At 46.7% G+C, this 27,507-nt stretch overlaps 1 protein-coding gene across 1 annotated transcript in view; it reads right to left on the bottom strand.

The window, feature by feature from the left end:
• The window catches only part of PCSK6 (proprotein convertase subtilisin/kexin type 6), a 193,525-nt gene that overhangs the window by 158,747 nt on the left and 7,271 nt on the right, over positions 1-27,507 (bottom strand). The window contains exon 3 of the mRNA XM_023193592.3: positions 27,249-27,505. Coding sequence (XP_023049360.3) covers positions 27,249-27,505 — 257 coding nt within the window. The remainder of the gene's footprint in view (positions 1-27,248; positions 27,506-27,507) is intronic.

Genomic DNA, 27,507 nt, shown 5'->3' with positions numbered 1-27,507 from the left:
TCTTTGACTCAGGAATCTTAAAAATCACACACATGAGGGCCTTCTGGTTGGCTCCTTTGCCCTCTGGCTGTCGGTTGGTTTTGGAAACGGAAAACTGGGCGAGACGAGAGGTAGGTTGGGAGGAGGGTGAAATTGGCTTGTTTTCTCCCCTGCCCTCTTCTACAGAGTAACTTCTGGCTGGCTGTGTTTCTCCCTGAATATCACTGCTCTATCAAGGAGCCTTGTCAACACAACCTCTCCTTCCAGGTTCCATCAACATTCCCTCCCCTCTTCCTTTGGGGCCAAGGGTTGAAACAATTCTGCTGCTAACAGTTGGTGGTGGTTTCTCTGAACTCTGCGTGTGTCTTGGGAACTGGTCTAGTAACCGTCCTCCAAGTGCTCTACTATGTGCCCTATCTTTCCTGCTGAGACCTCCATTGATAAAGTAATTGTTGCTGAAAGTGCTCTTCAAATAGATCCTCACAATGGGATTCTGGGATTAGGTTGTTCATGTATTCTGGGAGCACTGGGATAGTTGCCTTTCTGGGTGTGAGTGTGTGTGTGTGAATAAGGATAATCCACAGCATTTTGAATTATATGCAAAACCACAGCATTCATGATTATACATGATACTGGCAGTCCCATCAAATGAAGTGCCGAGGAGTTGGGGTACGGGGTGCCCACTGGGAGAAGAGAGGGTGTGGTAATAGTGCCTACAAAAGTTGTGAGGTCAGGTAGATTCTTCTTATGTCCTTAGAGAGCATATATAAGGACATAATCTTATATATTAAGCATATATATAGGAGCACATATAGAGAGCATATATAAGAAATTGAAAGCTATAAACATTCAACTAATAATATACAAGGAGAACCAGAAGGCCCCTATGGTAGCCCCAGGGTGTGATTTTTAAGATTCCTGAGTCAAAGAGGCATTGATGCTCAACACCTCCAGGTCTCTTACAGTTTTAGGAAGGTGGGGAAGAAGTATCAGTGGGGCAGGGAAGAGAGTGGTTTTGGCAGCGAACTCTCACCCACCATCTGCAGAGACAACTCTCCCAACACGTAGGAGGAAACGGCCCTCCTCTGCACAAAGCCTTCCCAGGCTGCTCCTAGGGCTGCTGCCTTTCAAGCTGGTGCCCTTTCTCCACACACTCACCCACATCCTGCTCCACCTGGGCCCATAAAACAAGACAGATCCCGAGGCACAGGAGCTGTGTCGGAAGGAGATGTCCACTGTGTGGGGGCAGAAGCCTGGGAGGTGGGCTCCAAGGGGGACAAAATGTAAGTAGGTCATATATACCCACACATGAGGACAAGGTGGTTCCCTCACAATTTGGTCATTTAATGTGAACCCTGAACATCGAGGGGGGTGGATAGTCTACAAGATTGGCTAATCCAAGTCTAGAATTAATAAAAACCAATCGCTGATGAGGTCAGTATGCTGGACCTCCCGGACATCCTGCGGAGCTGTGGTTCTCCAGCCCCAGACTGTTTATTAAAGCCAGATTGTTGGGCCCTCTCCCAGAGTCTATGACCGAGCAGGCTGTGGTGGGGTCCAAGGATTTTCATTTCTAACAAGGCCCCAAATGTAGCTGCTGCTGGTCTGCTGGGAATGCAGGGAAATGGGAGGCTGGAGGGATCTCCTGCGAGACACCTGTTAAGCCACCTGACCTACACTCCCTGGGGAGGCCTGGAGGCTGGTCTTCTCACCAAGGGGTTAGGAAAATACCTGGGGGAGGGGCAGCGGCCTCCTAAAGAACTCCACGGAGGCTGTCCTCTCTATCCTGCAGGTGACAAAGGGATGCTCCCACAGCACCAGGTTCCCACTCTCCACAGGAACTGTGGGAGCCTGGGTAGTAGAGGCCAGCGGCGGGCATACCAGCATACCAGAGTGATCACCTAAGCAAGGGGACGGAGGGCTACTCAGTGTACTTGACTTGCAGAACCTGGGGAGAGGCTCCAAGATGAAAAAGAGGGGAAGCCTGATCAGATGCCGCTTGACACACAGAAGCTGGACCTACTGGGTCTGCTGAGCAGAACCATACTGGGGATTCGCAACATCATCCACAGTGTCCAGACCAATGACGGGGGACTGGGGCCCTTTGAGAAAGAGCCCTGCGAGGGGCAATCAGCATGTGTGGGGAGCCTGTCCTCACTTGCCAGGTGGCTGTGTGCTGGGGACAGGGAGACACACTAACCTCCCATTGGCTACTAAACACAGGCCCTGAACCCGCACTGATTCTACAGCCCTGAACCCGCACTGATTCTACAGCCCTGATGTGCTACCGAGACACACAGGTCCTGAGCTGGGTGGAAACAGAACATCTTGTTCTGCTCATGGAAACAGGCCCATCTGATGGTGCACCCAGTGCAGCTCAGCCCCTCCTGAGGTCATTCCCCAGCTCCAGAGCAGAGTGTGCAGACACACCCAGGAACGACTGAGGCTCCACTCTGGCTCCGAACTGGTGGGATGAGGGCTATTGGAAGAGGGCAGAGGGGCCACCTGATGCCTTCTGAGATGCTGACTGGCACTAGAGGAGATCTTTCTGACCTTGGGGTAGGAAGGATTTCTTAAACAAGAAGAGGAAGCACTAACCATGAAAGAAGACATTGGTATCATAAGAGATGGGGCAGTGAGGGGGAGAAATTGGTAATGCTCTAAGGTACCTGAACTACACGTGATGCTACATGGTATTATTTCAAGGTGGACTTAAGTCAGTTAAAAGTATATATTGTATTGTAATCTTTAAGGAAACCACTAAAAAAATTTTAAAAGAACTATAATCGATACATTAAGCAAGGAGATAAAATGGAATTATCTAAAAGGCTCAATTAAAACCAGAGAAGGCAGAAAGGAGTGGGGTTGGGGAGGGGCAGGGGTGCAAAGAACAAATGTAACAAATAGAAAAGTTACGAACATGGTAGATATTATTCCAACAACACCAACAATCACTTTAAATGTGAATGGTCTCAATACACCAATCAAAAGACAGAGAATGTCAGAGTGGATTAAAAAAAAATGTCTGTGCTCCAAAGGACACCATTAAGAAAGTGAAAAGACAATCCATAGATGGGCGACAGTGACTGCAAGTCACATATCTGATAAAGGACTCATATCTAGAATATACAACAATAAAAGCCAAATAAACCAACTAAACATGAACCAAAAATCTGAGCAGATCGTTCTCTAAAAAAGAGATACAAATGACCAATAAGCACATGAACGTATGCTCAACACCATTAGCCATAAGGGAAATGCAAACCACTCCATCTACGAGATGGGTACAATAAAAAGAGACAGACAATAACAAGTGTTGATGAGGATGTGGTGAAATTAGAACCCTCAGACATTGCTGGTGAGACTGTAAAAGGGTGGAGCCCTAGCCTGGCAGTTTCTCAAAAATTTAAACATAGAGTTGCCATATGACTCAGCAACTCCACACCTAGATATACTCCCTAGAAAAATAAAAACATATGTCCACATACAACTTGCACGTGAATATCCACAGCAGCGTTATTCACAATAACCAAAAACCTGGGAACAACCTAAATGTCCATCAGTTGATGAATGAACAAACAAAATGTTGGTATTTCATTACAGTGGAATATTATCTGTTGATAAAAATAATGAAATATTAATACATGTTATAGAATGGATGAACCTTGAAAATATGCTAAGTCAAAGAAGCCAGATACAAAAAGACCCTATATTATTGTATGATTCCATTATGTGAAATGTCCAGAATGGGCAAATCTAGAGAGACAGAAAGTAGATGAGTGGTTGCTTAGGGTTAAGGGAGTAGGGTAGATGGGGAGTGACTGCTAATACAGGTACGGCATTTCTTTCTGGGGTGATGAAAATGTACCAGATTGGTTGCAGGGACAGTTGTACAACTCTGTGAATATACCAAAAACCATTGAGTTGTATGCTCTAAGTAGGTGAATCCTATGTGAATTATAACTTAATAGAATTGTTATTAAAAGAGAATAAATTGTTATATACAATTATGTAAAAGTTAACTCTCCAGTTTAATCAGAAGACACCCATACAGGTAAAAAAATAATTCATAAACTGGGAAACACTGTTTCTCACCCCTGTAACTGACAAAGGATTCATACACAGTATATGTACACCCAGTAATCCCAATTCTAGGTACATACTCCAAAGAAACTCTGGCATTTGTATACTAGCGGTCTTGCACAAGGCTGTTCTTAGCAACGATTCCTTTTTTTTAAGACAGAGTCTCGCTCCGTCACCCAGGCTGGAGTGCAATAGCACGATCATGGGCTCACCGCAACCTGTGCCTCCCAATTCAAGCAATTCTGCCTCAGCCTCCCGAGTAGCTGGGACTACAAGTGCCCAACACTATGCCCAGCTAATTTTTTGTATTTTTAGTAGAGACAGAGTTTCACCATGTTGGCCAGGCTGGTCTCAATCTCCTGACCTCAGGTAATCCACCCGCCTCAGCCTCCCAAAGTGCTGGAATTACAAGCGTGAGCCACCATGCCTGGCCAGTAACAATTCTTAAAAAAGAATTACAAACATGTCAGGAGAATGGACAGATACATTGAGATTTGCTGGTCAAAAAACATTGTACAGCAGTGAAAGTAAGAGAACCACAGCTAAGCTGGGACTATAGCTACACTGTGGTTAAACCTTAGAAACATGATGTTCAACTGGGGGAAGAAAAGCAAGTCTCAGAATACTACACACAGTACATCATTCCTACAGTGCTCAAAACCAAAACTAAGCAAGACATTGTTTAAGCACATCTATCCCTGAGATACACAAGTCACACGGACAGTGGCTTCCTGTGGGAGCTGGAGGTGACTGGAAGGTGGTAAGGTGTAAGGAATGCCGAGGTAATACCAGTAACAGTCTAGTCATTGGACGCGGTGACTTCACGGGTTCTATTGTTATACTTTGTATAACTAACAAATATATTATGGGAAATATTTTATATGTGTCAAATAACAGATTTTAAATGTTAAACATGTTTTAAAGATAAAGGAGAAAAAAGTGTGGTGTCAGCTCTGGCTATACCATTTCTAATTGGGATAAGTCACCTGAATGCTCTGTGCCTCAGTTTCCTCATCTGTGATGTGGAGATAGGGAAAGTACCTAGTTAGTGGGGTAGCAGTAAGTAGTAAATGAGATCAAGCCCTCAGAGCAGTTTCTTGCCCAGTAAGAGTTTGTCATTCTCGTCATTGTCACCATCATCATCATCGTCGTCATTATTTTCCCTTGTTGGAATTGATGAGCCACCACTGCCAGGTCCTCCAGTATCATGTGCACCCCTCCTTGACACTGATCACATTCTACTCACACTATGGTTACTGATGCAGGCATCTCCCTTACTACTTCCCAGAGGCCAACTAGTCGGTCTTGGTGCCCTCTGTGTTCCCCACATACCTGGATCCCAGCCTGCTTCATCTGATCAACACTAAGAGGTAGATTCTCCCTTGGAATAACTCAAGGCTTTCCTCCTCTCTCTTTCTGATCATTCATAAGAAAGGTGGGGTATACCATAGCCACTGTGGTGTGCAGAAGACACCAGTGGTGGCCGATCCTACCTCTAATTCCAACCCTTTCTCCTCTGCCTGCCTCTTCTATGGAGGGTGTAGAATCTAAAACCTTGATTTCCCAGACTCCCCCGAAGCTAGCATGGCTATGTGTCATAATTCTGTCCAATGAGATGTAGGCACAAGTCCCTGGGGAGGGTGATACTTCCTGAAAGAAAAGGAAAAGGCCTTCATCCTTCTACCTTTTGCCTCTAGCCCTGTCTCCTGGGTGGCACTTAGACGAAGGTGCCTTAGCCACCATGGTGCCATGAGGGGATGACCATGAGAACAGAGCTGTTCCTGCTGGGAAAGGCAGAGAAGATGATGGAGACATCGCTGGGCACAGCACCAGCCCTGGATGGTCCATCTCCATATTCACTGTGTGAAAACAGTGAGCCCCACTTTGTTTAAGCCACTATCATCTGCTTTTTGCATCTGAATACATTCCTAGCTACTATTTGATAATGCTCTGGAATTGGGTGACACCCAGCATATTATTCCTTAGCAGGATGCAAACTCTCCACTCCCAGTAGGAGCTTTTAGATTACTGGTTAAATAAAATTGCAGAATCTGATCCTTCCAAATTTCAGCTCTCAAGTCAGAAGGTGGGCCATGACTCCAGGACGCCACAAACACCCAGAATTCTATGGCTTCTCCAAAATCCAATAAGGAACCATCCCAGGCAAAATGTCTATGAAGGAGACAGCAGTTGGTACTAATAACTGGGAGTGGCCATCCACCTCCTCGATGCTGGGCCAGTGGTCACAGTATGGAGGGCTGTTAGGTGTCCACACGGGAAGGCACAGCTCTCTCGAGGTTCAGCATGGAGTGTGCCTGTCAGGCAAGGAGACAGACCTCACATCTGCACTAATGATGACAGCTCGTCTCACAGAGGTTTAACTTTATGCTGCAATCCTCACAACAGCTGAATACAGAAATCTATTTTGGCAATGATTGTTGCCATCATATTTTACAGATGAATGATTTGACATCCAAGGACATTAGAGACTCCCCAACTGTTGATCAATGTGTAGTCGAAAGTGCTGGGATTTATACCCACCTCTTCTGATCTCAAAGTTCTCATTTTGTCACTAGCTCTTTTTGCGAGAACTACTAGATCAAAGTAGCGTTATAAAATCAGAAACACATGTGTTTTTTTACGCATTCTGGGGAAATTTGACTATTACAGGGAGAAAAAAAACACTCCCACCTTTGCCCTCCCATTCTAGAGTAGCCTTACAACTCCTGCTCACTTAATTAAGATGGTCAGTTTTCTGTAAAATCCATCCCAAACGATGCCCAGAGCAAGAAAAGCTGGGGGAAAGGATAATAATCCAGCCTCTCCAGGCACATCAGTCTCTTGGGAATGAAGAAAGTGAGCATTTGTAGTTTACAGGCAAATATACATGTGTAGAGAGCTGCTACATGCCCTGTGTGACCATACGCAGGCAAGAAACCATTCCTTCATAAGCTTCTATGATGGTTCCAAGATGCCGACATGGGCAAACTGCTAAGAGAGACCCTCCATCTGTCATCTTAACCCAAAGTTTTATTCTCTTTTTTCTTTAAGAGAGAATCCTTAGTTAATTAATTTCAGGCAAGAGGGTCCTCTTTTGCATCAGTGGTGGTGGGCACGAGCCCTGAAGTATATGCCGGGCAGGCGAAGGACTGAGCAGGGGCATCCACGTGCTGCTGAATGGAGCGGCTAGAGCCGGTCGCCTTGCTGGGAGCCAGTGAGGATGGTGTGCAGGCTGGAAATGTCCCAGCTGCTGAATCATGGCTCAGCAGTTTGTTTCCCAGTTTGGCTCAACTTCTGCCTTTTCCATCCTAAGCTTTTCAAATCGGCCAACACAAAAGGTAAAAAAAAACAGTGGATCTGAAATTTTCTCCATGACACCTTTCACTAGCTTTAAAGTCCTACTTTAAAAATAGTGCTTTCCTAGTCTGACTCCAAGGCCTGACGCTGAAGGACATGTTATTTCTCTCTCATTCAGTACTAATGATAATCACTGTGATAATAGTAATATGATTAGCAATAACACACGCTGAGTGCTCATTTCGGGACTGGCATTATTGCAAACATTCAGTTGTTGGAGATGCTCCTAACTTCCATTTTTTTGAAGAAAGAGCCGAATCATTTTCATAGCTTTAATTCCATTGGATTTTAAATCTTAGAAGGTAGTTCCATTCCTTTCTCCTTTGAGTGAGTGTTTTTAAACGCCTCACTTTATAGAATCCTCATTCATTTATCAATGTATTCATCTAAAAGCATTTGCTTGATTCCAGCTTTTGTAATATAAGTGCCTATTTATTTTGTATCTTGTCCCATTAATGTGCCAACTCAGGGATCAAAAGTCCCTTGTTTTATACACAGGAGGTGAGGTACCGTGCTGGCTGCCAGAACAAAGCAGGCGAATTATGCCTATTCACATATTTTACCATATTTAATATATTTTATTTTGCCAATGTCTCTTAAAGAACATTAAATATTTAATTAGTTTTAGTTCCTTTTACAACAATGGCATCTTATTTATCTGTCTTTATAATGTAATTAGTGTAATATCTGTATTTGTTTTCCCCTTGAGTTAGCTTAACACTTTCTCCTTTTCATTATGAAATATTTTGTTTCCTTCCAAGTTTTCTGCTAACCAAGTCCTTACTTTATTTAATTCAGTTTCCCCCTACAGTGTGCTGCAAGATTATTTTATTTCAGAAAAATGTGACATCTTCCTCTTGGTACTAAGATTCTCTTCTCATTTTACCATTTTTCCCTATTTTAGTTTAATGTCCTTTCATTTCTATTATGTGTTATGTGTTCCAAGTTTTACATCCCTCTGGCATTCATTTTAATAGAATTAGGAGAATCTATAAATAAAAGTAGTTCCTTAGAATAATGCTTTCATTCTTCTCTTCTCTCCCTACCCCCACTTCTCCAACATGCCCTAAATTTACCAGCAACTCCTCCTAGGCAGGGGTTCTACAAGGAGTCTGACTGCTGTGTCTTTGCTGCACTTGCCCTGGTACATCCCCGGGGTTACACATGATCAGGATTCTGACATAGGACGCCTGTCCATTAGGACTCTGTAGGGAATGGCTGCTGGTGCCGCCCTTCAATTCAACAACTCGAGAGGCTGAAAATTCTACACAGAGTCAATAATTCAAACTCTGAAACTAGAGAAACACTGCGGAGCAAGACTGAGAAGATAATTAGCAGGCAAGCAACCCAGCCTACCTTGCCGTGCCAGGGGTATCTGCAGCAGGCTTATCTCTCCTCCACAGGAAGGTCCTTAAACCACCGACTCCGCTCATTTACATTTACTGGGAAGCTTCTCCCTGGGGCTGAAGCTCTGCCTGGGGAAAGCCTAGCAAGTCAGCGGCTCACAGAGCCACCGTAATCCTTCCAGATGCCAGTGTAGCCCCAGAACATCCTCTACAAAAGCAAATGCCCTCGAACCCAGATTTTGGAGATTTCTTTGATGACATCATTTGCCCCACTAAATCCCTAGAAAGGCTTCTAATCCTCATCTCTAAACATAAATTTATGATTATGTCTTCAAAGACAACATGGGATTTCTCCCACATCCGCCTTGTCTTTGCCATGTCCACAAAAATACCTTTCTCCCAACATCTTGTTATGAAAATTTTCAAACATGCACCAGTGTTGAATAAATCGTACAGCAGACATCCATACGCCCGTTACCTTGATTCTACCATTAACATATTCACTAAAATCACTTGATCATACTTCTCCCCGTCTATCCATCTTTCTATCCATTTGTCAACACATTTTATTTTTGGTGCATTCTAAAGTAAACTGCAGTATCAGTATATAACATACATCTCCCTAAAGACTTCAACATACACATCATTTGCTTATATATTTATTTCTTTTGAGATAAAATTTAGATATGATGAAACAAGCAAATGTAAATTCCACATTTGGTGAGTTTGGATAAATGTACGCACTTGCATAACTCAAACCCCTACTGAGATTCAGAAGACAGCCATCGCTCCAGAAACTCTCCCACGTGCCTTCCCGGTCAACCCCCAGTTTTCATTCCCCCACGTTTAGTTTTGCCAATTCTAGAACCTCCTCTGAATGGAATCAGGCCACCCTCATGTAAGGCTTCCTTCACTTGGCCTGTCTATGAGATGCATGCACGTTGTGATGCATGCTGGTTGTCTGGTTGTCTGTTCCTTTTTATTGCTGAATAAAAGAGTGCTCACTGAATGAATGTATCACATTTGTTTTTCCATTCTCCTATGGATGGACCTAAGAAACATAAAATTGTGATAAAAAAGCTAAATGACCCAGAAAACTCCATAATCCTCTGGGGGAAAAAAAACCAAATGGAGGCATCACCCCAGACTGCTGAGAACCCAGCAAGGGGACAGGAAGACTAGAGACATGTTCTGACTGACAGTACTTGTTGGCTTGATTCTCTCCTCAAAGCCCCATGGCCACGTGGCCTGGCCACACCAGTCAGCAGGTCGTCTTCTGCTGTGAAGGGGCCGACGCAGAAATCAAACTGGGCTCAATGTTAACACAGCTCCCTGAAGAGGCCTCAGGACAAAGTCATGGCATTGAAAACAGGTTGGGCAGCATGGCCGCTCCCTTCCAGCTGTGTCCAGTGTTTCTAATGATGGGACAACCCACCGGGCATCAGTTTCACGCCCATGGTGCATGCAGAAACATGGCCCAAGCTCGAGACTTGCAATCTAATTCATGCAGCCTGACAGCACGATTCAAACAAAACTGACGCTGTGGGGAGAATGGCAGTGGCAAGTGCACAAACAGGTTCCCTCAACCTTGGAGAGACAAAAGGACCTCTCAATGGTAGTGCCTGGTCACTGATACTCCACTAAGGAGGTCAGTTTTCAGGAGAGACCCAGGGAGGAGGCTGAGCAGTTCCCTGGCATGGTGAGACACCCAGGCTGGCACAGTCATCAGCACAGACCAAGCACAAAGCAACTACCTCCAGGAAAGGAATCAATTGTTGGAAAGTAGAACTAATTGTTGGAAAGTAGAACCAATTTGGAATAAGAAAATAAATTGGGTTAAAACAGGATTTTCTGTAGTTCTCTGTAGCCATTGAACTTTTGACAGAAGAAAATAGAAAATACATCCAGGGCTCTTTATGAGTAAGAATCAAAATGGAAAGTGGAAAGATCCTCGGTTAGGTTTTAGAGCTGTCCTTCCCCAGTTGGAAAAGGAAGGCTGTTAAGACCTGGCTTGTGATAGTGTGGGTCTGTTAGTTCTGGTCTCTCAATGTGAGCCTCGTATTGATAGTCTCCCAGAGTTAATGTGTCCATACCTATCTCTGAGGTTTCATTTGGATTTGTTTCTGTTTTGGTTTTTTGTTTTTTTAGAGACAGAGTCTCACTCCGTCACCCAGGCTGGAGTGCACTGGCATGATCATAGCTCACTGTAGCCTTGACCTCCCAGGCTCAAGCAATTCTCTGGCCTCAGCCTCCTGAGTAGCTGGGACTACAGGCACATGCCACCATGCCTGGCTAATTTTTTTTATTTTTTGTAGAAACGGTATCTCACTCTGTCATCCAGGCTGGAGTACAGTGGCATGATCACAGCTCACTACAGTGTCAATCTTCTGGGCTCAAGGGATCCTCCCACCTCAGCCTCCCAAAGTGTTGGGATTATAAGCTTAAACCACCATGCCTAGCCTTCATTTGGATTTTAAGATTATTTAGTGTAAGAAAGAATCAATTTGGTTTTCTAACATTTCTGATGTGATCAAATACCAGAACAAGGTGGAATAGCAAGTTCCTTGAAAAAGCAGGCAAGCAAACAAAAAACCTAGAAAGTACTAATGAGTTCACAAAACTCCATGGGGAAGAGAAAGCATCTGTTCCCACAAACAGGCTTTTGCATCTTGTGCTAAAATGAATGGTTGTAGGCCGAGGTGGGTGGATCACCTGAGGTCAGGAGTTCAAGACCAGCCTGGCCAACATGGTGAAACCCCATATCTACTAAAAATATAAAAATTAGCTGGATGTGGTGGCATGTGCCTGTAATCCTAGCTACTAGAGAGGCTGACGCCTCCTTGGACCCGGGAGGCGGAGGTTGCCGTAAGCTGAGATCGCACCACTGCACTCCACCCTGGGTGACAGAGTGAGACTCTGTCTCAAATAAGTAAGTAAATAAATAAATAAATTATGAATGAATGAATGATTGGTTGTGAGGGTCTTGGATTATCAAAGTCATGATACATAAAGTTGTTTAAGTCTCTGAAACAAATCTAACTTCTTGTTCTTGGTTAACGGTGTCATATTCCTGCAAATGAAAAACTGAGAGGCAAGCATAAGAAGACTGTTAATGAGCTCAGTCATAAATGGTTACTTTGATAGGACAGCAATAAGGTTTCTTTTCTTTCTATAGATATTGGGCTTTATCAAGAGGAACACAAATTGAGATTTCTGTTTGTTTGTTTAAGTTGGAAAAAAACAGCAGAAGATCAAGATGTATGTTAGACTGAATTCAATGGTGGCCAAAAATGGACTTATTTTTCCATGTTAAAATCTGTCCTCAGACAGACACACCTAAATAAACTCCGACTGGGACAAGGAGGCACAGATCCAGGTATGTGGGGTCCAACAGACATAAAACCACAGGCCTCTGCTGTGACCCTCGGAGAGGACACGTGGAAAGCTAAAACTGGCGCCACGGTGGTGATCACTGGGGTGCACAGCCTGCCTGACCCATCTTTATAAGTTAGCACCTCGCCCGGGGCCAGGCTTTGAGCCAGCATCCAATAAATGTCTGCTAAGTAAAAGCAGCAGCAAATGAACCCCGCTACCCTCTAATGGCATCGAGGGTTGCTGAGGCCTTCACACATCCAGAAGTTTCTATCTTTGCCTTTATCCTTACTGAGCTGATTTTTCTCCCTCCACCTCCCCCGACACCTCTGACCCACTCTCCATCATTCTCTGCCCTGTTCTGTGCCACAGAAGACTAATCCCTCCAGGCAATACTGCCCAGGCCAATGGAGGCACCAGAAGGAAGCTGCATCCTACTCAGCTCCAGCTCCCACAGTCTCCGCTAACACTGTTCTGCCTCCATCACTGCAGCAGCTCCCCAACATCGCCTACCCAGTCCCCTGGTAACTCAACACCCTTTGTTGGTTCCCTTGTCCCCATGCACACCTCTGTAAGTAGTACCTTCATGAGACTCTTTTCCAGTGGGTCATCGAAGGTGAGTTGTTTTTGGATGGGACGCAGATTAAAGTACTCATGATCCATCTGCCCAAACACACTCCCACTTCCCATTCCTCTCTGAAAATTCTAGGGACCCCTCAAGGTCTGGCCCTAATGCCACTGATCACAAAGGCCTCCCTGAATCCACAGTTGAGAGGTTGCCCCATTCTCCTCCGTTATCCTAAAGCATTTGGACTCCACCCCTATATTCCATTCACTACTCCTCTTGCAAGAGTTACGTGCTGTCTATTTTAGGTAGGGACTTTGTCTTACTCATCTCTGAATTACACAGAGTGATGAGCCCAAAACCTTGCAAACAAATGGTGCTGCAGATTTTACTTCAAGAAACAACAGGCAAGCCAACAAACCCTCTGAACAGTGTTCAACGAAAAGTGACAGGAGAAAATCTGCAACGTACTTAAAAACAAGGGATTAAAATCTACAACATAAAGAAAGCAATCATTAAAAGACAAACAGCCCCACTGAAAAAATGGGCAAAGAATATAAATAAGCAATTCAGAGAAGCATTAAAATGGTTAATAAATATATAAAGAGACATTTAACTTTATTTACTTATTTATTTTGAGACAGGGTCTCACTCTGTTGTCCAGGCTGGAGTGTGGTGATGTGGTCTAGGCTCCTACCTCATCCTCCCCAGTAGCTGGGACCACAGGCGAACACCACCACACTTGGCTAATTTTTTTTGTTTTTTTGTTTTTTTGTGTGGAGTCAGGAACTTGCCATCTTGCCCAGGCTGGTCTCGAACTCCTGGGCTGAAGCGATCCTCCAGCCTCAGCCTCCCAAAGTGCTGGGACTATAACAAGTGTGAGCCACTGTGCCAGACAAGCGACATTTAACTTGAATAACAATGAGGGAAAAGAAGCTCATTAAAAAAACCACCAGATCTCATTTTTCACCTATAAGAATTCGCAAATATGACAACAATTAGTCACCACTACACAAAATTGGTGGGGGCCCCCACACACTTCTGGGGGCAGTGTCAACTGGCACTATCTGTTTGGAGAGCCATGGCCAATGTCTAACACAATGTAACTTGCACATATACATTGGCTCAGCAGGTCGCCTCTCTGGAGCCAGACTATTTGGGTTCAAATCTTGGCTCTGGCACTTACAAGTTGTGTAACTGGGAAAAAGTTACTTAATCTCTCTGTGCTTTCGTTTCCACATCTGTAAAACGGGGGTAATAATAACACCTACCCCATAGGGTTTCTAAGATTAAATGAGTTAATACAAGGAAAGCACATGAAAAGTTACTTGGCACACAGTAAGGGCCAGCAATCATCATTTATTATTATAACTAGTATTTGTTTTATTATTATAGATCCTACAGAAATTTTCACAGGTGCACAGTCAGGTAATAAGGATAACCACTGCAACATTGCTTATAACAGAAAAAAACTGGAGGCAAATCAAAGGAACATTCATAGGTGTGGTATAACAAAACATGTTGCATCTCTAAAATGCCATAAAACTGTTTAAAAAGAATGAGGTGGATCTCTATGTACCAGCATGGAAAGATTCCCAAGATGTCCTACTGTTAGCTAACAAAACCTAGGTAGGTCCAAAAAAAACATGTTTATTGTGATCCCATTTATGTTAAAAAAAAAAAAAAACCCAAAAATTATTTTTGTGTGTATATGTGCACATATCTGTTAAGGCACAGAAACAGGACACATATACTAACGTGTGAACAGTGGTGACATCTCAGGGAAGGAATACATTAGGGATGGGATGAGGGGAGAAAGGAGATTTTGGATTTTGCTTTGTACACCTGCACTGTCTGAACTATTTACAATGGGAGAGCATTTATATAATACTATAAATTTATAAATTTATATGTAATGTATAATTTTTTAAATAAAAATGCTCAATAAAATCCTGATGAGTTGAACTGAACAAATGTTATCAAGTGTGGACCCTCTCCAAGGCTGGTGAAGCTGGACAGGAAATGTGGGGAGGTGGGATGAGGTACCATAACCAGGGACCCAGGGCATGTGGGGCGGGGGAGCAGGGCAGTGGCAGAACCTCTTCCACCTCCCTGCATGCTGCTGACCTTCCAGAGTAGCTGCAGCACTATCCATCTCCCCAAGCAGTGATAAAGAACTCACTGACCTAAATGTCAGGAAAGAATTACATAAATGATGGGCCAGCTACGCAAAGGTACACTGACCAGCCATTACAAGTTACTCCATAGAAGACTTATTGACTTGGGAGGTACAAGTTGCAAAAGTAGACAATCCTATTTGTATAAGACATTTGTGAATATGTGTGTGTGTGTGTGCACGCGCGCGCGCGTGTGTGTGTGTGCGCGTGCATACCTACACAGGTTGAATATCCCTAACCTGAAAATCTAAAATACTCCAAAATCTAACAGCACATTCAAAGGAAATGCTCATTGAAGCATTTCCAATTTCAGATTTTCAGGTTAGAGATGCTCAACAAGTGAATATAATACAAATATTCCAAAATCTAAAATAACTGGAAATCCAAAACATTTCTTTTCCCAAGCATCTCAGATACAGGATATTCAACCTGTATATAACTGTGCATGTACACACTCAGAGACAGAATCAAAAAACAAAAAGAACATGGTCCAAAGTGTCAACAGTGATTATTATGGGGTGGTGGGACTATGGGTGATTTTTATAGTTTTCTTGTTCTTTTCTGTGTTGCAAAAATATTCTGTATCCACGTATCCTTTCTGTACTATACTGAGAAGAATCAAGTAATGTAAATAGTCTTATACCTAGGCCATGCTACCCTCTATGCAACTGTGGGTCCCCCTCCAGCCTCTTCTCTCCTCTTGGGATCTGGTTCTACTGTGTTCCACTTGCCTCCCAGCAGGTGGGAAACACAGGGTTCTGGTAGGCAGAAGGGAGGGTATCCAAGAAAAGTTCCCTGACCTTCAGACTCTTAGACTCCATATCAAGAATGCTGCCTTCATTCTTGCATAGATAAGCCTTTGAAGTGAGCTCCAGGTCAGAGCCCTGATAAGGAGGGGAGGATCCCATAGTACAGCTAGGACTTCTTCACAGGTCCCTTCTGCCCCAACCCTCCATCTGCCTGGACTGCACCCCTCTGCCCTAGCCACTTAGAAAACCCCAAGCCAAGTTCCGTGGCAGCTCACATGCCACCTGCTCTTTGCAGCCTTTCCTAATAGACACAGACTCTGTCTATGAGGAAGGCCTGGAATCCAAGTTGCCCAGGTTGAAAGCCTTGCTCTGACCCTTACTACTATAGCAGGTTACTCAGCCTCTGTGGGTCTCAGTTTGCTCATCTGTGTAATGGGATTAATAGTAGGGTTATTTATCAGCAGTGCTTGGCAGACAGCCAAGACTGACAGGAGCGGCTGGTGGCAGTCATGGTAGGGGTACTGGAATCCGAGGACCCAGTTGCCGTTCTAAGGAAGCAGTCACGTGAGGGGAAAGAGAGGCTGAGTACAGGTACAAGTCAAACTACTTCTTTACAGAAAATAAACCTTCCACAGGAGAGTTTCCACCGAGGCCCCAGGACACACCCATGCCTCCTTTCCTCAGTCCTCTTTCCCACTTTCCCTCCCTCCCTCTTCTGTGGCTTCCCCAGTCCTCTTTTTTTGGCTTCCTTTCCTCTTGTTCTTCTGCCCACCCAGGAGGAAGATGCTCATTCTGAGCTTCAGAGAACACTAGGATAGGATGCTGGGTTTGACCAGATTTGCCGGTTCTGCCTCAGAGTAGCCATGTGGCACAGATGACTGAACATTGCCTTGGCCTTGAGAGGAGAGTCCCTGCAGGTGACACTGGAATCACTCAGCAAGACTCAGTCCCAGGAAACACAGAGCCCAAAGACAAGGTACTAAGAGATGTCAAAGGGTAGAAAGCACAAGCGATATTTGACTACACAAAAACATTACAAATATTTGCTGCCCATAAACCTGCTAGAGCTCAGCGGAAGTGAAGATAACAAGGTCAGCATTCTCTCCATACTCACACTGTAGGGATCACTTGCCTTCGGTGAATGGAATCAGGGCATCACAGGTCCTGGTATAAAAAATTCTAACAATTTCTCATTCACTAAACCTTCTTAGTGCCAGGAACTGCGCCAGCGTCTCAGGAAGCAAAATGAGTCACATAAAGATGCGGACTATGAGACGCTGTGGTCCAGAGGGTCTAGCGGGGAGACAGACACCCCGCACGCCATGGCTAAGCCCCTCCATGGAGCTCGGAGAGGACAGGGCTGCAGGCGGGTCAGGAAGCAGCACTTCAGCTAATGTCAAAGAAGGGCAGGGTCCCGGGTAGACCACACAAGGAAGGGGCCCCCAGGTTAAAATGACAGCAACAGATAGGTGCAAAAGAAATAAAAAGCATATGGAAAGTTTGCTGAACATCAAAGGCCCGGACTTAATGAAGAAACGTGTGGTAAAAGTGAAGGGTTCTGGGTGAGGACGGAGCAGCGGGGAGGGCAGGCTTGCTCACCGAGGGCTGGATGTATCATGCTTTCCTGTGCAGGAACCTCTGCTGGTTTTAAAGAAGGGAAAGGACAGAATGAGGTTTAGGGCTCTGAGGAATCCTACAGCGGCAGTGGGGGAAACGGCCTGGCAGGGGGGCAGGGAAGCCAGTGAGGCAGCCACCAGGACACTCACTACCAGGGAGAGTATAAGTGAGAGGCCCGGCCTGGGCTGTGGCCATGGGCTGGGCAGCAGGGGAGAAAGACCCAGAGGCAGGTCGGACAGGGCTGTGGTCAGTACATGTAGATGCTGGTGGGAGGAATCCAGAGAGACATCTGGTTTCCCATCTGGAGGACAGGGTACAAGAAAGGTGAGCAGAACTGGTTTGGGGCACAGGAGCACCCCCATGCAGCCTTCTCCTAGACAGGGAACAGCAGGCCTGACCTCTGGTGGGAGGGCACTTATCCAACAAGAGGCAGCCCCTCCCTTCCCCTCCACCACCTTCCCAGATCTCCACCCAAGGAAGAGTCCAGCAATGATCATGGAGGTGAACTCGGGCCTTCTGAAGGCAAGAAGGAAGCTCTTGTAAATGACCACTGCTGGGGTCCTCCCAGGTGGACAGTCCAGGAAGGGGGACAGGACCTTCTTGGACTGTCCGCCTGTGGCGAGCCCAGCAGTGGTCATCTCAAGATGATCTGCTTAAATGATCGCAGGAGATATGTCTGAGAGTTGTCACCAGGGTGTGTGAAACCAAAGGGGGAAAGTCTGGAAGTCCAGGTTCCTTGCAAGAACATGAGTGATGCCATTACCCACTGATGTATTCACCCCCAAGGTGGTCTGGCTGATCACTCAGAGCTTCGGTAGTCTGCTCCATTTGGGCTGTTTCTTCCCACTCTCACCAAGAAGATGGATTTTCCCAACGACTCCAGAATTGATGGATGCTGGCCAGTGGTAGAAATTCAAGAGCCCCCGAGGAAGGTTAGAGAAATAACAGTGGCGGCCTCTTCCCAGCCCAATTCAGTAAATGGGTCCGTGTGCGGCTGAGCAGAGCCGCACGTCGGGCGCGGCTGTGGGGCCCTGTGGAGTGCAGCTTGTTTATGCCCAAGCAGCCAAGGCAAGACAATGAGACTTTCTTCCTTTCCACGGTGCCACTGTCTTGACACTGAGGGCATTGATGGGCTGGTTGCCATGGGAACCCGAGGCTGCTGATCCCATCCCATGGAGCATGAGGCTCCTGACAGCTGATGGTTATTCATCCCCCTTCCTTGCAGGACTAGACCGGGGGCCTTGTGCCTGCTGCTGGGTCCTCAAGATGCTCAAAGAGCAGAGGCACAAGGACGTAAGCAAGAACCACAGCTTGATGGGATGATGGGACCCGCAGGGTCCGAAGCATCCACAGTGAGCTCCAGGGCATTAGTGGGGCCTGCAGGGTACACAGGGCTCTCAGATCAGTGTGGAGCTGACCTGGCCAAGGGGCAAACTATAGCGTCACAGGGAGGGTGTCCTCATACACAAGTACACACATGGGAGGGCCTATCAAGTGACTCCGAAAAGCAAACGATTGGGATGAGAAAGCGATGGTGGGGGTGGTTCAATAAATGACACTTAAATAAAGCACAGGAGCCTGGCCTTGGTCCCTCACAAAGGCTTATAACCACTAAGAGACTCTTGCAATGCAGGTGCCACATTTTCTTATCTTTAAGTGCCCACGCCAGTGAGAGCACACAGCAATACTCGCTGAATAAATGAACGCACATCTGCTGGCCATCAGAGAGGTGGCGGAATTGGAACTAATCTTAGAGAGCAGCCAGAGGACTAACTTTGGGTTGACTCACCCAGGAAGCCCAGAGACCAGTGTCAGAAACAGGCAAGCCATCAGGCAATGTCAAGGTGGCAGGGGGCCTGGGAGCCCAGACAAAGGGCACGTCCAGTGGGCTGGGGAAATCGGGATGAGCTGGCTGATGGAACTGACAGTGGAACAGAACTGGGAAGGCTGAGGGGCTAAGCTGGTGACAGGGTAAAGCCATCCTGGGCAGGAAGAATAGCAGAAGCAAGCCTGCAAGGAAGCAAAAGCATGAAGACGGGGGTTCGGCAGAGCTGGAGCTACAGCCAGGGCTCAAGGCACAGGGGTGGGACAGGAGGAGGCCCTGTAACAGTGCAGGGAGGTAGAGGCGATAGAGGCCACAGCCTGTGCTGGGCAGTGGCAGGGGTGAAGCAGGGAGCCTGAAAGCCATGCAGGAGACAATGAGACAGGCTTGGGGGAGCACAGGAGCAGGAGGAGGCAATGGTGACCTCTAGGCCTCCAGCTCTGCCACTAAGGTAGACAGGGGTCTCTTTATAGACAGGGACCCACACAAGGAGGAGGTTTCAGCAAAAGATGATTAGTGCAGCTGATAAATGTGCAGCTTGAGTGCCTGAAATGTGCAGTGACTGAAATGTGAGTGACTCAAATGTGCCGTTTGAGTGGCTTCCTAGAAGGAATGGAGGGCTTTTCTTTTTCCCTCCAACAGAGAGAGGTGTGAGTGGTTTCAATGCTGATGAACAGGAGCCAGTACAGATTCTCCAAGACAGAACGATGCTGCTGTGCAGCCCTTTGAGTCTGTGCATGTTCATGCACATGCACGTGCATGCACCAGGTGGACAGAGGGAGAAACAGTGGCTGGTGGGGTCCGAGGAGGTTCCTGTGTCACTCATTTGTTCATTTTGGCAGAGAGCTGAAAGGCTTTCTGTCTGATGATTTACTTTTGTCTGGGAGGCAGGTACAAGGTGACAGCAGTAGAAAGTGAGTCAGAGGGTGTAGGGTCTGGCCCTACACTGGTTTCTCAGAAGGTAACTGGATCTAAGGCCTCATCACCATTAAACAGGCCTGGTGACGCCTCCCTGCAGGGCTAGTGAGGGCCTTTGGAGCAAGAGTAGTCATGAGAAACATCAGCGGGGGGAAGCAAGGCCGGGGCTTCTGGTCAGTGGCAAGGCCAAGACCCAGTCCCAGGAGCCAGGAGGAAGCCAGCCACCCAGGGCAAGTACAACTTGGAAGCCCTGCAAGGGCAGGGCTCTGGTAAAAAGAGGGTGGGAGGTGTCAGCAGCCTGGGCTGAGCTGTAGAAGATCAGAGGAACCATTTTTTAGATGGCAAAATCTGTGTAGAGGCTCAGAGATACAAAAGAGCTCAGGATGTTCCCCAGCTGGCGTGCAGTTGGCAGACACTGGAGAACAGGGTCTGGACAGCCCTGAGTGCCCCTGTCGCCACCCAAAGCTCGAAGCCGGGAAGAGTATCAGGCAGTGTCCCAGCCTCCCCTAGCCCATCAACAGCTCTGTGTTTCTCATTTGCTTCCCTGGTTTCCACCTAGCGAAACTCAAGCCTTTCTAATGGACCAGTCAGCTGAGCCACCTGCTCAGTCCTGATTCTGAGTCTGCCTCCGGATGCTGCCTTCTGGAGCTTCTCTGGCTCCATAGATGGCAGCTGGCTCAGCTTCGATCACCACTCCCCACACCAGCTCCAATGACTCAGGAGGGCAGTTCAGTCAATTAAAATCCTGCCCACTTAAATGCATCACTATCCGTGTGAAGATGTCAGATACGAGGGTTGAGACAATGAGCTTCACAATCCTAATCTTGTCTCTGTCCCTCGGTTCACACCCAGAACCTCTTGCAGGCCAGCCGTGCACAGCCAGTCCAGCTTGGCTCAGAGCATAAAACCAAGACAGCCTTAGACGGAAAATCAATCCCAGAGAACTAGGTCACAGGTGACTGCTATTCTGGGTTTCCCCTTGTCCCTACCAAACCCCTGACACTCTGGCTGGAACAAGTTCTGGCCCATTATTTTAACACCTGGTTAAGGCTTTGGCTTGTTTTTCATTGCAAGAACAAGTTGTCTGCAGCATGACAATTTTCTTCTGCTGACAAATGAATTGTGCAGGCTCACCTGAAATTCTGGGCCAGGTATGTCCTGCTCAGAAGCTATTTTAAGTAAAACTATTTAAGGCAAGTTCAAGATCATTTAAGGCTCTTAGATCTGTTAGGGCCCTGGCAGCCAGCCTGCCTTTTTATGTTCAGACTCAGAAGCAACAAATTAGCTCAATACCCCAGGCAAAGCAAAAACCCAAGGGAAAGTATGGTATCCAAGAACCACCCTTAAGATAAACGTCATTTCCAAGAGCAGCAGATGCTGAGCTGTTGTGATTTTGTATGTGGAGAATATCTTGCTGCCATTCTCTTCACACAAGCAACTTGTCTTTTCTCAGAGTCACAATGTCAAAGGTGACAATGCACACAGGTTAGAGTGAGGGTGACTGGAAGCAGCAAGAAGCAGGGGAGAAGGGAAGGGTTCCTGGGCTCCATGTCCAGCTCTGTCCAAACGGCCATGTGACCTGCAGCCAGGCATTCCGTTTCTCTGTCACCATTTCCTTGACAAGTGGATTGGCCCAATCTGGACATCTAAAGTAGGGACTTCTTAACCTGTGCTCACAGGCACCTGTGCCTCCAAGGGTGTGCTTCAGATGGTCCAGGAGCACCATAGGGTATGTGTCCAATGTGCATTTCCCTTTTTTCTCTCTTTAATGTTTTACGTATATCTGTGTATATATGTATGTATATAGGTATATACATCAATATACGTGTGTTTATATATTATGTGTGTGTATATATACACACTTGTATACATTACCATATGTAATATACTCCGATACAAAGAAAAAAAAGTACAACATGTCTAGGCACAATTTTGTATATAATCCATGTATACATACACACACCCACACACATAAGCGTGTGTTGTAAAGTAGTACACTGCAGATAAAGTTTGAACTTCCTCTCCCCTCTTTCCCTTCTTGGAGGCCATTGCTAACTAGAATTTGATGCAGATCCTTACATCGCACACTTTTATACTTTTACTACATCTATAAGCATCCATAATTAATACAGTATAGATGTGTGGTTTTTGTTTGTTTGTTTGAGACAGAGTTTTACTCTACTCTTGCCGCCCAGGCTGGAGTGTAGTGGTGTCATCTCAGCTCACTGCAACCTCCACCTCCCAGGTTCAAGCGATTCTCCTGCCTCAGCCTCCTGAGTAGCTGGAATTACAGGTCTGTACCACCACACCCAGCTAATTTTCATATTTTTTTAGTAGAGACAGGATTTCACCATGTTGGCCAGGCTGGTCTCGAACTCCTGACCTCAGATGATCCACCTGCCTCAGCCTCCCAAAGTGCTGGGATTACAGGCGTGAGCCACTGCGCCTGGCCTGTTTTGTGTGTTTCTTAACGTTTACATGAATATGATCACATTGGACATCTAAAATTTGCCTTTTTTCTCTCTCAACATTATTGAGAGATGTATTTGTGTAGATATAGATCTGCTTTATTCATTTCTAACCACTGTAGAGTCTTGCATGGTGTAACTATTTTGATTTAGTTCTCTATTCTACTTTAAGGAAGGTGGGTTTTCCCTTCATTTAAAAAATGCCTGCATGGACATTCTTATACAAGTCTCCTTATGCACATGTGCGAGGGTTCTTCCAGGATATGTCTAGATGTGGACTTGCCGGTGCAGTTCAGCCTCACTGTGTATTGCCAAATTGCTCTCCAAACTATACCAATCTCCACCAGCAGCATCTGAAAGTTCCCATTGTTCTATATCCTTGCCAGCATGTGATGCTAACACTTTTCCATGTCGGGCAATGTGACAGGTGTGAAATGGTATCTCATCGCTGCCTAAATTGCAGTGCTTCAATAACCCCCAGCGAGCTTGAGTGAAGCTGGGCATCATTTCTTATATTTATTGGTAATTTGGATTTCTCTTCGTTGACTTCTTCATTCATAAACTTTCCCATTTTTCTAGCTGGCATGTATCTTTTTTTCTGAGTGATTTATAGTTTTCAAAATAATCTGTGTGCTAATCTGTTTGTTACATATGGTAAATACTTTCCCAGTCTATTACTTGCTTTTTAACTCTGTTATGATGCCTTTGTTTATATAGAATTTTTATCTTAATGTATCAATCTCTTCATTTTAAAATTTGTTTATTTTCATGACTTGTTGAGGAACTCCTTTCCCAATGTGACAAAGGTATTCCGCTGTATTTCTTTCTAAAAGTTTTATATACAGTCTTTAATCCCATCTGGAATGTACTGTTGTGTAATGTGAGGATCCAGTTGTTTTTCCATGGGGAGAGCCTGTTCTCCCAGCACCATTTAGTAAATAGCCCATCCTTCCCCATCCATTTATAGCTCTTCAGCTTACACGCACAAGTTCCCACATATGCTTGGGTTTGAGGTGACTCTATTGATGGACTGGGTCCATGTTCAACTCTATTGATGGACTGTGTCCATATTCAGCTATTGTCGTTACCACAACTCCCCTCCTCCTCTTCTTTCCTCTTCTTTCCCAGAGTTGTCTGAGGTATTCTTGGACCTTACTCTTCCATATGAACTTTATAATTCATTTGTGTGATTTCATATTCCACATTAAATCTTGTCATGGCTTAAACTAGATTACATTGAATTTGCAGATTAAATTGGGGCAACTATGAGAGCGAGTTCTCCCATACACAAACACAACACATCTGTCCCTTTATTTAAAACCATTTTTTTTTTTTTTTTTTTTTTTGAGATGGAGTTTCACATCCAGGAGTGCAATGGTGCCGTCTCAGCTCACCACAACCTCCGCCTCCCGGGTTCAAGCGATTCTCCTGCCTCAGTCTTCCAGGTAGCTGGGATTACCCGGCATGTGTCACCACGCCCGGCTAATTTCTGTATTTTTAGTACAGACATGGTTTCTCCATATTGGTCAGGCTGGTCTCAAACTCCCGATCTCAGGTGATCCGCCTGTCTCAGCCTCCCAAAGTGCTGGGATTATAGGCGTGAGTCACCGCACCCAGCCTAAACTTTCTTTTCTCAGTCCTTCTTCTAAATATTTTATGTTCTCTATAAAAGTCTCACCTTTTTAAAAGACCTATTTCAAAGTATCTTACAGCTTTTATGCAAGAATGAAGAATGGTTCTTTTATCTTCTCAGATGTGCTGCCATGCAGGTAGCTGTTGCTGATCAACTCCCTTATTAGTTCCAGTGGTTAATCTCTAGGTTCTTTCGGATTATCCATGTAGTTATGTCATCTGCCGATAATGACATTGGACACTTCCACATTTTTATTCCCTTTGAAATACTGTGGTGTTACCTGGAATGATGAGTACAGGGACAAAGAGAGGCTATCTTATCTTGTCCCTGGGGATGCATATTTTACAAGGGAGAGGATCCACAGCCTTTATCAGATGTTGAAAGGGAGCCAAGACTCAAGAAAGGTGAATAACCACCAGTCTAAATTAGCTCTGGACCATGTAAAATAAACTGAAACCAGTTATTAGTTGTATGGAAGAAAGTAAAACAAGCAAGCAAGAACTTTGAGCACAGCAACTATCTGGGAGAAAACCAGGGCTGTGATTCAGGCAAGTACAGAACATAACACTAATTGCCCATTAAGGGCTTGGAGAAAGAGTTTCACAAAGGAGATCTCAGACCAGAGAATACAGCAGAAGAAAATGAGCAGGGGATGGAACTGTCAGAGGTGACATATGCATACCATGTGAACACAAACAGCTTCCTTCCCTTACTTCACCCCCATTTACTCATCTGTAAGTCAAAGCTAATAATATCTACATCTTATTTATGAGTCACAAATTCTCCTGGCTGAAAAAAAGGCAAATAAGGTTTTCAAAGAGTTCTTATTGAGTGGGTAGAGGCTCAAATGCTCCGGGCCTTTTCCACATTAGCAGTGCACTTAGAGAGGGGAAAGAAAAGCTTGTTTTGGAATAAAGAGTAATATGCCCTCCGTGAGTAATCACACACAAGCCTCTGAGACAGCTCCTATCCCCAACCAGCTAATCCCTCTGTCAGTGAATGTCACCACAGTGCCACTGCCAGCACCATGCCTGAGTGACCAGGCTGCGTGGCATTCATGCTGGCTGCACTGGACAGAGCTGGAGAGACCCCAATTGACTCCCCAGAATATCCTGGGTAGGGAGTATGCATCAGAGGGAATCTTCTCTCCCATGAGCAAAATCAGGAGAGCAGACTGCACATAAGAACTCAGCAAGTCTGAGACAGGTTGTCTCAAAGGGCCGGCATGGCCAAGCGTTAGGCATTTTTATTCCCACGGACAGATATTTCTGGGGAGAGTTACCTGTGCCTCTCTGCCTCTCTCTTGCAGTGTGAGCTCACAGCTCAACTTTAGCTCCATTCTGCTCATTTAATTTTAGGATCCCAAAACCCAGGCACTTTGTAATTTATCATGTAGTTTAAGTCACTTTTAGCTGCAGGCAAACTGCTGGGCCACCTGGGCACAGCAGCAAAGTGTGGCAGGAGCCAGGGGCACAAAGCAAACATGAGGAACACCTTCTTCAGCCTAGACAATCAGCCAGGGAGAGTCAGGAACTACAGAGACGAATGCAGTCAGTGCTACTCAAAGGCAAAATCTGAAACCACAGGATGTTTGGAGGTACTTGAGTGGTTAAAAAAAATATATATCTATATATATAGATAGATATAGATATATAGATATACATGTGTGTATATGTATGTGCATGTATATGTGTATACATATAACATTTTATATATATATATATATATATACACACACACACACATATATTTAAAAGGTCTCCGAAGATGTGCTAGCATTCTTTCAGATAAACTCGAACGTGCCTTGCGAAGATTCTATCATTCAAATGGTAGAATCTACCCCTCCAGCAGGCCACACACCTAACAGCACATCAACGTGAGGCTTGAGATGCAGAAGAAATGTCATTTCTATCAGGGACGCCACCACACCTTGCTGGCTTCTGCCACGGATAATGATGAAACTAAATTTAACACTGCCTGGCACTAAGGTTTAGAGTTATGAGTCGGCGCTTCCCTGTCACTTCACTTAATCCTCTGAGTGTGTAGTTTGTAGATTTGTTAACTGCACTGAGAGGTCCCCTGGTGCGACCCCAAACTGATGACCTCTCCAGGAGCCATAAATCTGGATCAACCCCAACTCACCACCCCTCAGCCCGGTAGCTGGTTGAGACAGGAAAAAGGCACCCGCCGGGCGGTCCTTTGAGGGTAATGCCGCCTTTGTGCCCAGGGCGTGGCCTGCTTGCTAACTGACAGAAGAGGTGACAGCCAAGCTCCTGGGGTGCGTGGCTGGGAGGGCTCCTCGCTGGCCCCGTTGGAGCCAGTAAGGGTCAGGCCCCGGTCCAGGCTCTGTGGCAATGCAACATTAGATCTTTCCGACAACCGAACAGAGTAGACATTGCCACTGACTGCAAAGGAGCATGTCAGGGAAGTGACTTGCCAAAGGTCACATCGCTCTGCCATCGGAACTGCAGCAGGAGCCCACAAACAAAGCGCCCTCCCTCCTTTCCTGGAGAGGTTTTAAACCCAGGACCCCCAGCCCTACGCTGTCCCAAAGCCTCTTCGACGGCGGCCGGGCTCCAGGGTGCAGGCTCCCCGGTCATCTACCTCCGGAGCGGCGGACACCGAAGGAGCGCGAGTCCCCCAGACGCCGGGCCACGCTCATGTCACCCAAGCAGCGGCCGGCCGCCTTGGTACGCACACAGGGTCCAGAGGCCGCGCCGCCCGTCGGGGGCAGTGGGGCCGGTCCCCAGCGGGGGAGAGCTGGGTGGGCGCTCAGGACCCAGCGGCGGACGGCGCGCGACGCCCGAGACAGCCAGCCTTCCCCGGAGCCCAGCAGGTGTCCGCGCCGCCCCAGCTTCTGAAGCCACACTTCCGAGCGCAGGGTTGGGCGACACTGCCCGGGTACTTGCGGTCAGCGCGCCGGACCTGCGTGGGCGCCCACGAGGGACCCTGAGTCCCCCCAGCCGAGTGTCCCGCGCACGCCCTCCCGGGCTACCCCCCCGGCAGGGCTCCCCGGCCGCCTGCAGTCCCCAAGCGGTACCGGAGCCTTCCCACGCGCGGCCCGGCGCCGGGGCCGGGCGGACAGGACTGCGGAGGCTGCCCCCTCGCGCGCGCCCGAGACCGCCGGGAAAGTTTTCGGCGAGCTGGGCCGGCCGCACTCACCTGGCCCAAGTTGAGGTAGCCGTGCGCCGCGGCCACGCGGTCCGCTTCGGCCGGGCCGCCCAGCACTTGCACTGCCCAGTGGTTGGTGTAGACGGGGCGCGGCGGGGGCGCGGAGCAGGCTGCAGGCAGCGCCAGCAGCAGCAGCCAGCGCCAGGGACGCGGCGCGAGCGGCCGGAGCCAGGGCCCGCCAGCACCCCCCGCGTTCCCCGCGCCTGCGGCGGCAGCGGTGGCGGCGGCGGCCCGGGGCGGCGGCCGGGGC

Source organism: Piliocolobus tephrosceles, chromosome 6, assembly GCF_002776525.5.
Source record: "Piliocolobus tephrosceles isolate RC106 chromosome 6, ASM277652v3, whole genome shotgun sequence".
Classification (NCBI taxonomy): domain Eukaryota; kingdom Metazoa; phylum Chordata; class Mammalia; order Primates; family Cercopithecidae; genus Piliocolobus; species Piliocolobus tephrosceles.
Note: the sequence above shows the minus strand (reverse complement) of the source record. Positions and strands in the feature narration are given on the sequence as shown.